A 16,328-nucleotide genomic window follows, 5' to 3' on the forward strand; every position below is an offset into this window, starting at 1 on the left:
ATTCACCGCATAAAAGCTCGCCCACTGCAGCTTCCCTGTCTCCGGCAATGGCAGACCATTCTCCCAGTCTCGGATAGAACTAAAATGTCTTTGAAGGTTCTACACTCTCCCTGCCACCACTGCCTCTCAGCAACCATCAACCCTGACTAAACTATCTCAGTGCCCTCTCATGTGGGGGCAGGGAGCTGGCATAGATCAAGAGTAGGGTCAAGACATGTCCAAACCCTGAAAATCTCATCTTGAGACCCGCAGGAGTAGGGTGGCTCCCTTCCCTGCCCAGGGCCTGCATGAACCCAGACTTCCTCTTCATACGAATAAGGCACTCCCAGCACCTTAGCTCCAGGCAATGATGTACACTCAGCCCAAAGCCTCTACCCAATCCCCAAGGGTTTAAATAGCCTTTGTCCCCCACCCCCCCCCCCCCCCCGCCTCGGCCACCAATTAAATGAGCTGCCTCACTGAAGCCGGCTCTTGAGAAGGCTGTTTCTTGCGCCCTCGCGGCTGAGCGAGATCCTGCATTGAGCCTGCCCAGCTAGGCTCCGTTCCCTCCAGTCCAGCTTGGTGAGCAGCAAGCCTGGATATGCAGACGTAGGGCGGCACACTTCCAGGCCCTCCTCTGTTCCAAAAGTTCATCCTTCGCTCTACCCTTTCTCTCCTCTTCACACACATTGATCCTTCTTTTCTTTGCAGGTTTCAGCATCCTAGGCATGTCCCCACTCCTGATAGTTCTTTGATCCCATTTCTGTATCTGGAAGGTACTTCCCAAAGAATTTACTCAGCTTATTCTCTCATCGCCTCTAATCTGGGTCAAATTCTACCTTCTTCTCATTAGGCCAGTGCTGCTACCTACGACACAGAATTCCAGATCCTTTGTTCTCCGCACCACCACCATCCCCCTTTACCTACTACCCTAGTACATTTATTTTCACTTTTTATTATTTCTTCACTTTCATGTTACGCATTGTCACTCTCCCCTTACCATATCAATTCTAAGAGGTCTCGTTTTCACTCACTGAAATGTCTGGAGCAGTGAACGACCCATAAAAGGTATTCAGGGTTTGGGGTGTTGTTGTTGTTGTTGTTGTTGTTGTGTTGTTGGCTGTTTGTTTGTTTTATGGTTTGTTGTTGTTTGTTTTGGGAGGAATTTTGTTTCTTTGGTTTTGGGGTTTTTTGTTTTGTTTTTAGTTTGGTTTTGTTTTGTTTGGTTGGTTTGGTTTGGTTTGGTTTGGTTGTTTTTTGAGACAGGGTTTCTCTGTGTATCTTTGGCTGTCCTGGACTCACTTTGTAGACTAAGCTGGCTTCGAACTCACAGCGATCTGCCTGCCTCTGCCTCCCGAGTGCTGGGATTAAACCGCCTGCCCTGTTTCTTTGTTTTTTAAGACAGGGTTTCTCTGTGTGGCGTTGGCTGTCCTGGACTTGCTTTGTAAACCAGGCTGGCCTCAAACTCATAGAAATCACCCTGCCCCTGCCCCTGCCTCCTGAGTGCTCAGATTAAAGGTGTGTATCACCACTGCCCAGCTCAGTCTTTTATTTTAATAAATGAGTGAGCACCTTCACTTCATGTTCTACTTTAACAAACTCACAGAAAGAAACAGTTACGTGCAGAGTGGAGCCCACAGATAGCTTCCTTAACGCCGATGCAGCACAAGCACAGCCTCAGCCATTCTCTGCTTAGCTCCATGTGTGTGTCTTTGCCTCTTTCCATGGGTGAAGCCTACACTGGTTCTAAATACAAGTAATTTTAAACAGGCAGTGTTTCCAGAGCACAGCAGATCTTGGTGGCCCTGAACTATGCCTCTCCACGCTCCGTACGGCCAAGTAATGAGTTACAGATGTTGGTTACTCACTGCTCGGTGTTTCTGCTAGATTTCCTTTTCTCGTTAGTGGTAATTTTGAGTGCCACGGGGGAGATAGGAAGATGGGGGAAGAAATGGAAGAAAACAAATTACATTATGTTAACAGCTATACTTTTTCCTGCTAGGCTCCTAAGCTGACTTGACAGCTAACTTTTCAGAAGACATCACTTGTGTGGCCCTAGAGTGACTCGAGAGTTTCACCTAAGATAAGACTAACCTTGGCAAGCATTCATATCTGGTACCCGGCATGTTTCAGTGCAGTTAGCATGATGTCCTCATCAAGTTCTGCAGGGTCCACAAGACAATGAGCATAAGAGTGTCACCGCTGCCTAGATCACAAGAGCACGTGGTGCATCCGCTTCCCTTCTTCCCAGCACTGCTGGTTATTTCTATGACAATGTTGCTTTATTATTCTGTCAGCGATATTCCTAAGAAAACAGGAAACATTTTTCTCACAGCCTTCTAGCATCTGAAGAGAACATAAGATAAGATATTAACCAACCAAGTTAAGTTATTATTCATATAGTTCATGTCATCCAAAATTATATTAATAATAATAATAATAATAATAATAATAATAATAATAATAATAATAATAATGCCAGCACTCGGGGAGGCAGAGGCAGGATGATCGCTGTGAGTTCGAGGCAAGCCTGGCCTACAAAGTGAGTCCAGGGCAGCCAAGGCTACCCAGAAAAACCTGGTCTCAAACAACAACCAAAGCATATGTAAAATATGTAACAAACACCAAGCTATGAGCAGCAATCCCAGGACTCAAGAGCCTCAGCAGAAAGATCATAATTTTGAGGTCAAGCCTAGGCTACAAAGTGAGTTCCAGGACAGCCAAGGCTGCACAGAAAAACCTTGTCTCAAAAAACAACAACAACCAAAGCATATGTAAAATACGTACAAACACCAAGCTATGAGTGGTTATGCCAGGACTCAAGAACCTCAGCAGAAAGATCATAATTTTGAGGTCAAGCCTGGGCTACTTACAAGACCCTGTCAAAAGATGGGAGCTAAAAGGACAAAGGAAAGGGCAGGAAGCTCACTTATTTATTTGTTTGTTGTTTATTTCATTTATTAGAATAATTTCAAACATTCAGTTAATAGGCCATATTCGACTGAATTTAGCCCTTAAAGTATCTTTTAAATGTCTCTCATTTTTAATATGTTATTAATTATTAATATATGGTCCCTCTTTTAAACACAAAATTCTGCTTCTGGTTACTTTCCACAGATACAACACACTCAGGGGAAATTGGCACCAAGAAAAAGGTGAAACGACTGTTAAGTTTCCAAAGATACTTCCACGCATCTAGGCTTCTCCGTGGGATTATACCACAGGCCCCCCTCCACCTACTGGATGAAGACTACCTTGGGCAAGCAAGGGTAAGCCAGCCACCTCTAGGCAGCAGGCAGTGGCCAAGAGCCTTTGCCCCAGCTAACAGGACCTAGGTCTAAACCCTACTGTGCCTCTAAGGGGCAGTGTGATTTTAGGCTTGTTATTTAATGCATCGGGACTTATTTTCTCAAACACAAAATGAAGGTGATAGAACCACATACCTCACAGAGGAAATAAAATATTTTCTAGGTTTAACATTTGGTCACTGTAGTTGTAGGGTGGGGGTGGGGTGCTGGAGACTGAACCCAGGGCTTATACAAGCTAAGTAAGTGCATTCCCCACTACTGAACTACACACCCAATCCTGAGGTAAAGCATATCCTCGTGTTCTAATATACTCATGACAAATACACATTAGCTATTTTCTCATTTCTAAGTGTGTAGAATGTATTTATACAATGCTAAACAAAGTAAAGTCTTGGCCTGAAAGACTACTAATTGGGGTGTAGCTAAATTTTTAAATCCGTTAAATTGTCTTGTGTAATGGCAACGGAAAACACCCCTAGTAATTATTAACTCTTACCTCTACATTAGGCTCTTGAAGCAGCATATTAGCCTATTGTTGTTGTTTATTCATTCAAAAAGCTTTGAATAATATACTATTTTCACTCTACACTGATCTGATGAGGTAGAACTCATTGTGTGATTGTTTAAAAACGATTTTCAAGTTACTTCTAGCTTTAGTTGTATAAGAAACTTAAATTTCAGGGGTAAACTGCTACCATTTAAACAGAGTTCAAAAGTAGTGATTTATGCTGGGCATGGTGGTGCACACCTGTAATCCCAGCGCTCTAGGAGGCAGAGGCAGGTGGATTGCTATGAGTTTGAGGCCAGCCTGGTCTACAAAAGGAGTCCAGGACAGCCAAGGCTAACACAGAGAAACCCTGTCTAGAAAAAGGAAAGAAAGAAAGAAAGAAGAAAGAAAGAAGGAAAAGAAAAACAAAAAAGTAGTAATTTGTAGCTTACATAGTACATGGTTCTCCATACAATGATATATTACTACATATATGCCCATAAAAAATGAACAATGATAGTGCCAGAGGAACAAACTCCCAATATCCTGTCTATAAAAGGATAAAATTTAGTTAGACCTTACAACAACCTAAGGGTGAAATTGAATGAATCACTAGTTGGTTGTTAGTTGGTAAATTAGTTGGCTGGTAGTTGGTGGTTGATTGGTAATTGGTGGTTGGTTGACTAGTTGGTGGTTGGTTGATTATTTGGTTAGTAGTTGGTAGTTAGTTGGTTGGTAGATGGTAGTTGGTTGTTGTTGGTTGGTAGTTGGTGGTTAGTTGATTGGTTAGTTGGTAGTTGGGGTTGATTGGTAGTTGGTTAGTTGGTTGGTTAGTGGTTGGTTGATTGCTTGGTTGGTGGCTGGTAGTTGGGGTTGGTTGGTAGTTGGTTGGTGGATGGTTCATGTTTGATTGGTTTGTTGGTTGGTAGTTGGTGGTTGGTTGGTTGGTTGGTTGGTTATTGGTTGGTAGGTGGTTGGTATTGGTGACTGATTGGTTGGTAATTGGTTGGTTGGTGGCTGGTTGGTAGTTAGTGGATGGTTGGTAATTGGTGGTTGGTTGGTAGATGGTTGGTGATTGGTTGGTTGGTTGGTGTTGGTGGTTGGTTGGTAGTTGGCTGATTGGTTGGTTGATGGTTGGTTGGTAGTTGGTTGATTGGTTGGTTGGTAGTTGATGGTTGGTTGGTTCGTAATTGGTTGGTTGGTTGGTTGGTTAGTAGTTGGTGGCTGGTTAGTAGTTGGTGGCTGGTTGGTTGGTGGTTAGTTGGTTGGTGTTTGGTTGGGTGGTTGGTGATTGGTTTGGTTGATTGGTGGTTGGTTGATTGGTGGTTGGTAGTTGGTTGGTTGGTTGATGGATGGTTGGTAGCTGGTTGACTAGGTGGTGGATAGTTGGTTGATTTGTTGAAAGGAGACCAATAAGTTCTTCTAACACTGCAGTAACAGAGCACTCATGGTGGGTTCTCTCCTCTGTCAGCCACATTTTTAAAAGATAATGTTGACATATAGAAAGAATAATATACAAGACATCTGCCAGTCAGAAGACAGGGCCTAAGTCTGACTTTAACACTTGGGTAAAGGTTCCCTCCAAACAGACATAATCTTTCTTTAATAGATTATGAGGGCTGAGAAATGGACTCTCCACAGGACACAGAACCACTCAGGGGCAGAGAGAATCACAAGTTACTACTTGTGTGAGTGACTGTGTCCTCAAAGAGAGATGGGTGAAATTGGAGGAACTATAGTACAGAGAGAATCAACCACTGCAGCCTTTAAGTCACATTTAATTTTCAACATGGCTTAATGCTCAATTAAAAAAAAAAAATAAGTCTGCATTAGACACAGTAGGTCTTTAAATTATCTAACATGTTAAGCTACTCACATTTCAGTTTCCTATACAGTTAATTTTACATGCAGTCCACATTGAGCCAAAGAATGTGCTCAGCAATGGTTTTCAATTAGTATTTATTTATTTATTTATTTATTTATTTATTTATTTATTTATTTATTTTACTAAAAGAACTGGGGCTGTAACTCAGTGGTAAAGTGCTTGTCTGGAATGCATAAGATCCTGGGTTTAATCCCAATCACCACAAATACAAGTAGAAAAAAAAATGTTACAAAGCTTTTCCCTTCAGTGCATACCTTGGTCTAACAGACACCTACACTCATGCTCCCTCCCTGTGAAGAAGCACTGTGACAGGCACTTGCGGTACATAGCACCACCTCTCTCCATGCCTACAAACAACCCTTTGATGCAGATTATCAGCCACATTTTCAGATGAGGGCTGGAGACATTAGGGATGTAATCAACATCCAACACCAGGAAGAAAAGTGGCTCATATTTTAACCTCAGAGCCTGACCCCTGAGGGTCAACTCTGGTTTACTCCAAATCCATTGTACATAAAGTAGTAAGTTGCTGTTGCCAATGTTTTAGTTGTTTAAATCTCTATGTCTAGAAGTAAATGTTGGAGTCTCAATGCGATTCGCTATTCTTTGTTTGCCTTCTCAGCATATGCTTTCCAAGGTTGGAATGTGGGACTTTGACATTTTCTTGTTTGATCGCCTGACAAATGGTAAGTTACCCCCCAAAGAATTCTCACTAAAATACACACCATAAAGTGGATTCATTTCATGAGAAACAAATTGTATTTTTAGACAAATCACTTTTTTCCCCTTCTTTTCCCACTCTCATAAATCTATAGTTGGTCAAGACAGGACAGGGAGGGAAAATTAATTCAGATGCAGAATGAGGACCAAGTGTGACCTTAGCATGTTAGGATGGTTTCCTTCTGACCCTCGATCCCAAAAGAATTAGGAAACTACTGATTGCATTCTTCCCTCCCAGAGGACTTTGGTCGTGCCCAAATGTAGAGCGCTCATTGTTAGTCAATGAAAAGAGAACACACAGCAGCACATAGGACCAGTCCTGACCCTTACAGGCAAGGTGCTTATCTTGGCTTCTAATGTGAGTGAAGTCTGCCCATTGCAGGGATCACTCAAATAAGTTTGTCATCATCAGAAGGAAGCAATTGCCAGGGAGAGACTGTAAAAGCTTGGGATGAAGCTAAAACTTACGGACTCCTATTGCCTTCTTTTCATGTTTTTATATCTATAAAAGGTTTGCTTAACAAAATAATCAAATCTACTTTCCTCCACCTATTAAAAAATGTAGATAAACTTAGGCAAGTGAAAGCATCATTTAATGTGGATGTTGGTCCGAACCATCATCAATCTTATTTGTGCAATAAGTCATTGCCCATGGTTTTCTCAGTACTGTTTGAGTTGCCAAGCCATGTGCTGTAAGAGACATGCAGTGTAACATTGTAACATGGAGTTTTACTCTATGAAAAACTAACTAAAATATATATGAAATTGGTGGAGTCCTGAAGTCTGTAGTGGTTGCATTGCTTTTGTTGGACCAGCTGGGCATGGGTACTGATACATGAAATTAACCATGAATAAAAGAACTTTTGAAGTGGTATTTGAAAAAAAAAAAAAAACCGCAATCATGACTGTGACAGAAGTGTAAAATAAAGCCATCCAAGGTCTTACCTCAGTTCATTGGCAAGCCATTAACCCACCACCACAGCCAGAAGTGAAGCATAAAGAACCACATACGCACAGTGAGATGCACTCAAGTTCATTTATAAGCAGCGTGAAATGCCACCAGATTACCTTCAGCTCTATGTCTATGGACAAGGATGGTTTGCAGTGTTACCCATCATCTCTAACTTGGAGAGTTCTAAAATAGCTCCAAGACATTGAAATTTGTGGAGATCCACTGAATCTGGTACCCTAAAAGAATGTTCTTTGACAATACACAGATCCCACTGAAGACGTGAGGGCAGCTCCTCGATCCATTGCAAAGTATTTATTTATTTATTTATTTATTTATTTATTTATTACTTATTTTATGTGCATATGTGTGGGGGTGTTAGAGTCCCTGGAACTGGAATTACAGACAGTTGTGAGCTACCATGTGGGTGCTGGGAATTGAACCCCGGTCCTCTGGAAGAGGAGTCAGTGCTCTTAACCACTGAGCCATCTCCCCAGCCCCCATTACAAAGTCTTAATAAGCTCTGGAATGCTTTTTAATTATTAAAAAAAAAAGTACTTGTGAGCCAGGCATGGTGACACTTGAGAAGCTGAGGCTGCTGGGGAATGGATTTGAGGCTAGCTGAACTACAAATCATGAGACCCTAGCTCGATAATAAATAAATTGACCATTCAATTAAAACTCAAAATAATTATTCTTAGATAATGTCTCTTAAGTGTTACTTATTCTAACTTAAATTTTCCAGCCCTTCTCACCTGAATTATGAAGTATCTCAAAGCCAGTCTTCTCTTAGATGAGTGTCACAGGACGAACAAGATACTGTGGTTGAGCAGTCTAGTGACTGAAGTATCTCTATAATGAAAAGTCAATTGGAAGTGACTTAAAGCATATTTCAAGGGACTGTGCATTTTTAGAATACACAGACACACACACACACACACACACACTAGACAAATTCCTTCATTTCATAATTTATTTTCTTCTGGTGTAAGAAGATAGGAGCTAATTTTGTTTATATAATAGTGAGAAACCTAGAAAAAAATCATAGTATATATAGTTTCAAATCAAAAGTAGGGAATTATTGTACCAGAGAAACCTTATTTCAGAGAATTAAGTCTTATGTTCAATCTCACTAGTGTTTACTTTAAAAATAAAAATAAAGCGAGTCCTATTCCTCCCCAGGGAACAGTCTGGTAACTCTGTTGTGTCACCTGTTCAACACCCATGGCCTCATCCACCACTTCAAGCTGGATATGGTGACCTTACACAGGTTTTTGGGTAAGTCCTTTTTCTTTCATGTTCCTACACAACCACAAAAAATTAAGGACAGCACATAACTCTTTGATTGCAAGTGTCATGTCAAGAGACATGAGCTGAACAAGGACAACAACACACATGACATGGAGGAAGTCCTCAGCCCCACACAAGAACTAAGGAATGCTGTGGATGAGAGGTGTGGTCCTCCCCAGGGGAAACCACATGACTGGTTATTCAATACCAAACAGTCTGCACTGAAAGCCTAAGTAGAGGAAACATTTGCAGACTCAGGAGGTTTTATTTGTGCATTTGGGAATATGCGTATCCGTATATATATATATAAGAATTTGAAAGAGAGCAGGAAGAAGAATCTGGAAGAGTTTAGAGGGAGAAAAAAGAAGGGGAAATGATATAAATATATTATAATCTCAAAGAAACAGAAGTAATTTTAATAAAGTGTTAAGAACCATGGCATGATACAAAAAGACCTCAGATCAATCTTAAAGGATTTAATATTAGTTTTTAAAATATAACTTGCCTGTCCCAAGTCACTGATAAGCTGTTAGCTTAATGTGTTATATTTGTAATGCACTAAGGATCTATAAAGAAAACCACCAAGGATATATAGGTGTCAAGACGATTCCTATTGCTCTCATAATACTAAAATTCCAAAGAGATACGCCCCCAGAAAACTCTAGCCACAACCTGAGTTGCTGAAGATCTTTAAGACGAATTATAACTACTATTTACACCACTCACTATGGGTGGAAGACTGTAGGTAAACTGTTTCTTATTCTTTGAAGAAACCCACAAGTTGGACATTATAAGAGGTTTCATTACTCTCCCAAGGCTAACTACTTGTGAGTGACAAGGCCTCGGTTTGCACGCAGGTCTGAGCTCACCATCTTTACACAGAACACTGGCATCATTCTTTCTCTAAAAGCAACCCCAGTTCCTTTTGGTTTTCCCCTCCCCCCATATGAATTATCCAAGGTAGATCCCTAATCACTGGATGGCTTGCCTCTGCTGCTTAGCGCATCTCTGGTTCTCTGTACTATGAATCTGAAAGTTGACTCGGTGCCATCAGGAGGAGGATAAAAGCAGCATCAGCCACCGGGTTTACACTGCACTTACATCTCCTGGGTCCTTTCCCAAGGACACGCAGCACATGCTAATACATGGGTCCTGCAAAGACACTTGGGCTCTGACTATTCCCATCCCAAAGTCAGGGGAGAAAGCCGAGGATTGTGGTTAAGTAATTTGCACGTCAGTGATAAGTGACAGAGCTAGAGTTTACACGTGATAGGAAACAAGCCTACTGAATAAAAAGGCACATGCAGCAGAGTAGGAATATGTGAAGTCAGACACAACCTGGCTCCTTTCTAGGAACATAAGTAACCTCCGGCTGACTGTATTTTAATTGCTTGAGCAAGGTAATAGCCATGAAAAGGCCCAAGTAATTTTGATTGGTCTAAAGAGATATAGATTTTCTTGCACATGTGTATGTGCCCCCAGAACACATAAGGAATACAGCCTTGACAGATGAGTTAACGGCAGAACCTGGGGCCAGATTCATAGCATGGGCTAAAAGAATATGGCCACTGATACTGAAAGCCTGGCCATTCTATACGCACTGAGTACGCTGCATCCCACACACTGATTTGCTTATTTGCTAAAGCAGGGCACTGGCTTCTATAAGCAACAAACCAAAACTGCATTGCCTGTTGTCGGACATGGCACTCTAAGCCTGCATTGCACTGGAGAGGCCGGAAAGATGATGCTCTGGGCAGGGGAGATGTGGGTGAACCAAGGGAGCCTCGCTTGGATTGCTTGGATCAGTGCAGCCCTGTAATGGCTACCTGCCGGAGGCCTCCATTTGTTTTGAGGAGCGTTTGTTATTCAAGTGCTAATGCAATCGCTGGATAGCAGGGATCCAACACACAAGGGCCCTGAACTAAAGCATAGCAGGGATCCAACACACAAGGGCCCTGAACTAAAGCATAATCTACACAGCATATTATTAATAAGTGACAGCAGACTTAGATAATTAAACAATGGTGTTAGATAAAGTTGTCCTTTTTCCTCGATATTTGTTTGAGTGAATGAGAGCCTTCATGAAATGTCAGAGAGGGGTAATGTATGGAAGAGGTGAGAAATCCCCAGGGCTTCACGAACCCTTCTGGCCTTTTCTCCTCTTTACAAGCTGTGCAAGGCTCGCAAACCACCTCATTTTTAAAAGATTCCGCGGGTACGTGCTTTGGAAGCCCTGATACTTCTAAGCAAAAAGCACCTCAAGTAAGCCTTATCTACTACGTCATTTCTGTTTTGGTCTTGGCTGACTGAGGTCTCTGCTCTCCTCTTAGTCATGGTTCAGGAAGATTACCACGGCCACAACCCGTACCACAATGCTGTCCACGCAGCCGATGTCACCCAGGCCATGCACTGTTACCTGAAGGAACCAAAGGTAAATCGCGACCCTTGTAGCCTCTGCAGCCATCTGGAGACACCAACTCAGCATGCTGCCAAGCGCCAAGTTACCCAGTGTTAGGAATCCTCCACGATATGAATGTAAACTATTTATACTAACGTTTTCGGTGTCAGTCCTGAAAAATCTTACCACATCCATGAAAGGAGATGTGCATTTTCCAAGATTTCCTCCCACAGTTTATTGATTTTTTTTTCAAGGCTTCATGAGGCAAAATAAAAAAATTAAAAAAAAAAACATCCTACCTCTCATATGTCTCAGTGGCCCCAAAGATCAGTGCTTGTGCAATGGACCTTTACCACAAATGCTGCTAGCACTGAGCTTTACTGGAAAAGGCTTCCCAGCTTGTGGGCTTTGATCAATAAATGGGATCAGAGCTCCAGTTTCAAGTCCCATTTCTACTTGGCCAATGGGAGATTTTGACTCAGAATCCAAGAATATCTGAATGTCCAAGACCTCTGAGCGAGCACGCTCTAATGCAATGGACCAACCCAAAGTCAGAGAGTAAAGACGTAATGATAGTGTAATGTAGTGATTGTTACAATCAAGGCTACTGAACAATTAGGGCTTGGGTATAATACACGCTAGGAATTTTCTTGTTCCTTTTTTCTTTTTTGAAAATAACTTTGAAGTCCAAGAGTCTGCTTAGTTCAATCAGTTTTAGTAATTCACTGAATATATAGATACTTCAATGTAAGCCCCTAAACACAGAGATGTCACACAGGCATCTCAGGATGAGGCTGGAGGATGCTGCACATCTGTAATCCAAAATCCTTCTTCATCTAAATAGTCTACATGTTATATCACAAGCTTCTGCTCTGAAATCAGACATCCCATTTTCCTGCCTGTTTTCCCGGTTGACCAAGATGTAAAGAGTCTCATAAATCCCCCACCATTTATTCCACATTGAAGAAGTGTGCAACTTCTGCAGTTCAGTCTACTTCTTTCAAAGAAGTGGCAGAGATATATCTTAGTTAAAATACACCGGAGCTAAATTCGTGATAGTGTGCTTGACAGGCATGCATGAGGTCCTAGGTTCAATCCCCAATACAGGCTTTAAAACAGGGGGTGGGGTGGGACTAAGGGAAAGCAGACAAGATGCTTAGTAGATAAAAGCACTTGTCACAAAAGCCTGACAATCTAAGTGCAGTCCCCAGATCCTACAGTGGAAGGATTCACACATGCCATGGGATGCATATGCCTGGACACACATGCACACACACATACATGCACACACACATACACACACACACATGCCATGGGATGCATATGCCTGTACACACACACACATACACACACATGCCATGCCTATACATACACAAACACACACACACATGCACACACACACACTGACAGAGAAAGGAGAGTCAGAGAGAGAATAGAAATATTTTTAAATGAATGTTTTAAACGAGGAAACACATATTGGTGATTCTTTAAGTCTGCTTATTCCTTTAACTAACTTGTTTCTTCAGTTGCAACTTCCTCTGTAAGTAAGGCTGATCTTGCTGCTCCTCCTGCCCACCGGTCACTGGTATTGCCCGCAGGCTAAGACGCTGCACCAACAAGACTTGTGAGCAGGAGGGAAAGAGTGCAGGGTAGAGCGCACAAGTTCTGTTTGCACGGTTACGTCCCACACTGCCTTCGATCCTTCCCCCCGCAGTCCTGTGCACATGTCGCCTTGCTGACTGCCAGCAGATAACAGTCGGTCTCTGGGCTTTACTCTTTAACAGCTGGCCAGCTTCCTCACACCTCTAGACATCATGCTTGGACTACTGGCTGCAGCAGCTCATGACGTCGACCACCCAGGGGTGAACCAGCCGTTTTTGATCAAAACTAACCACCACCTTGCCAACCTGTATCAGGTAAGGGGAAAAATATTAAACATGGAAATGCTGACTAAGGAGTCGGAACGGTTGTCTACCGTAGGTGTACAGCTGGAACCTTCTTCTGGCCCTAAAGATGGCCCTCACTGAAGGTCAACTTCAGTGATGCGAGCCACATCCAAAGATCATGGATTGAATCAGAGCCAGCTTATCCACTAACGAAAGCTAAACTGATGTACTGAGACATTCAAACACCTCAGCTTGTTCCAAAGCAGCTTTGAAACTGTGCTAAGTCAACAGGACCTAGGAACCGACTCTCTTGTAGCTTAAAATGTGTGTGTCAATGGAGACTGTCTTGTCCTTAGTGGTCAGATGAGGCTGGTTCTTGCAGATCTGAAGTACCTGTTTCCCACATGGGATTTTAATTCAGATTTGAGTCTCTGGAGCTGTTTCTGAACTTTATTGGCCTTGGAGCTAAAGGTGTGTCACCAAAGATGAGAGATGCATACTGTTCTAAAGCGTTCCCCAGCACGCTGCCTGGCCTGAGGAGCTCTCAGCATAATATCACTTAAGATATTAATTCAGATAGTACTACTCTAAAAACAGTCTTAACTTTCTAGTTTGCTGTTGTTATTGTTGTTTGTTTGTTTGTTTGTTTGTTTGTTTTGAGGCAGGGCTTTACATGAGCCAGACTAGCCTCAGACCTATTATGTAGCTCGGGCTGGCCTCAAATTCTCATAAGTGCTAGGATTTGAGCCACATGCTGATGGGAGCTTTCGGTGTAATTTTGTGGATACTCTCACTAGTCATTAACAAAAGTGTTTCATATAAGAGAGTCTATCCCAGACTTAGATTTTGTTTAATTGTATGATAAAAAGAACTCTTAATAGATTGTCATAAAGCAGCTCCACTGAGCAGGTGTTTTCGGCTTGGGGAACGGGGGTAGGAGGGGTGTTTTAATTTCCAATAAAGCACAGTTAAAGGGCAGAGAAAGCCAGTCTCCATCCAAGTGCTTTCATGTAAAGACAGACACTAGCATTCTGAGGTCTAGGGTCCACCTGGCACCTTGCTCACTGTTGGATCCCTAGGACAACCAGCCAGGACCTACAGCTATAATTGTTTTTTTGTTTTGTTTTGTTTTGTTTTTAGTGTTTTTTTCTTATGGTGATCTTAAAAATAAACCAAGAAGCCAGGCATGGTGGTGCATGCCTTCAATCTCAGCACCAGGGAGGGAGGCAGAGGAGGGAGTTTAAGGCCAGCCTGGTCTCAAGTTCCAGAACAGCCAGGATTCTATAAACTATGTCTCAAAAACAAACAAATAAAAAAAATGAAACTGATTTCCTAGAACTATCTCAGGAGCTAACTTTGCAGGTTGATGAAAACATAGACATCTGAGTCGGGGGGGGGGGGGGGTGGCGCGTGTGACGGATGACTGTCCTGAGCTACACCCCATCCCCACCCCACAACCCAGCAGACTTTATATTCCTGTCAACACTGACTTTCTCAAATACATGCACTAGACAAAGAAAGTCTGTCAGCCATGGCTGCTTCATCCATCCCAGCCTATGGGAACACTTACATCATTCTAATGTCTCCATATCCCAGAGAGTCAGAACAATGAAGTATCTACTAGTATTGACCAGTTTGTACTTAAAAATAAAGGTCATAAAAGTACACTTTAGCATTTAGTACGTTAAAGACACAGTGTAGGCCAGTGACATGGCTCAGGGGGCAGAGTCTAAGTTCACTGTGAGTTCAATGCCCAAGTCCACAAGGTGGCACAAGAGAACTGATTCTGAAGAGATGTCTTCTGGCCTGACATGTCAGCATGCCTATACACACACACATTGCCACTGGACATGAAAGCTCATACCAGTAATCTTAACTCTTGAAAAGCTGAGGCAAATCTAAAGTTTGAGGCCAATCTGGGCAATAGAGCAACATACACACACACACACACACACACACACACACACACACACACACACTCACTCTCACTCACCATACACATACACTCACTCACATTGCGCAAACACACACAAACACTTACACACCATGCACACACACAATTAAACAAATAAGTATTTCAAAAGATGTAAAATGCTTTCTTATTCAGACAAATCAGAAAGAGGTATGCCAGATGCTAAAGCCATAAAAGCAAAAATGTCAAATTTATTAATAACAAAGAGTTAAGTTCTCACCAGTAATTAATAAAAATAGAATTTCAAAAGAGATAGTCCAATATGATTCAGGTACTAATGATTTTCTCAAAATAACAAAAAAAAATTTTTTCAAGACAAGGTTTCTCTTTATAGCCCTGATTGTCCTGAAATTTGCTCTGCAGACCAGGCTGGCCTCAAACTTAGAGCTCCACCTGCCTCTGCCTCCTGAGTGCTGGGATTAAAGGCATGTGCCATCCCACCCAGCTCTCAGAAATTCTTAAAGTTTGGAAGTATAAATCATGTTTAATAATTTTTATTCTGATCTCTTTATTTAAAGTAAATATTTTAATACAATCAAATTTACAGGACTTTCAGTGCAATATATAGTCTTGTATGTTATTAAACTGGTGACATCAGCACAGATCTAGGAATCCAAAACTGAGTAAAACATGCTCTCTGCCCTAAACATTAGTTCAAATTCAGGTGCTCAACATGAGAATTATCCAAACAAACCTAAATCTAGTTTGAAAAAGGAAATACAAGTGTCTTTTTTTTTTTTAACATTTAAAAAGTAAATACTGTGTAATTCTTTGTATCCAAAGAGTTTAGTTGGTGCGGTAAAATGTGCTACTGCTCTCTCCAGAAGACACAACAATCTAGACTGTGTGGTCTGATCCCTGACAGGAAAAAAAGAAGAGAATGGAAAGGGAGAATTTGGAAGAGGGCTAAGAAACAATGTAGTTGGGGCCTGGAGAGATGGCTCAGAGGTTAAGAGCACTGACTGCTATTCCAGAGGTCCTGAGTTCAATTCCTAGCAACCACATGGTGGCTCACAACCATCTATAATGAGATCTGGTGCCCTCTTCTGGCCTGCAGGAGTTATATGCAGGTAGAATACTGTATATGTAATAAATAAACAAAATAAAAAGAATTCTGGAAGAAAGAAAGAAACGACATAGCAGATGTGAAGGCATAGCACTCACCACATGCCTTTGCACTGAGACAAGGAGACAGCCAGGGCAGCTGGAGTGAGGGCAGGGTCAGCAGAGGGCGCCCTCCCGTTGTCTGCTCTCTGGACCCAATTCACAAGCTGACTTGCAAACAGGGTCAGTACAAAGACACTGCAGGCCCACCCACCAGGTGCCTCACTCAGAATAAAAGCGGTCCATGTGGCCAAGAGGGATGGAAGCATAGGAGAAGGAGGCCCCAGAATTGACTCTCCTTGCCTCTACACTCCAACATTACTCACCATCTTACACACGCAGAGTCGCAG

General features: G+C 42.1%; 1 protein-coding gene across 2 annotated transcripts in view; it reads left to right on the top strand.

Moving 5' to 3' along the window:
* The window catches only part of Pde7b (phosphodiesterase 7B), a 309,600-nt gene that overhangs the window by 265,360 nt on the left and 27,912 nt on the right, over positions 1–16,328 (top strand). For both annotated transcript variants that reach the window (XM_051164496.1, XM_051164494.1), the window contains 5 exons: positions 3,097–3,248; positions 6,282–6,345; positions 8,511–8,606; positions 10,949–11,049; positions 12,801–12,932. In XM_051164496.1, the coding sequence (XP_051020453.1) occupies positions 3,097–3,248; positions 6,282–6,345; positions 8,511–8,606; positions 10,949–11,049; positions 12,801–12,932 (545 nt within the window). The remainder of the gene's footprint in view (positions 1–3,096; positions 3,249–6,281; positions 6,346–8,510; positions 8,607–10,948; positions 11,050–12,800; positions 12,933–16,328) is intronic.

Source organism: Acomys russatus, chromosome 21, assembly GCF_903995435.1.
Source record: "Acomys russatus chromosome 21, mAcoRus1.1, whole genome shotgun sequence".
NCBI lineage: Eukaryota > Metazoa > Chordata > Mammalia > Rodentia > Muridae > Acomys > Acomys russatus.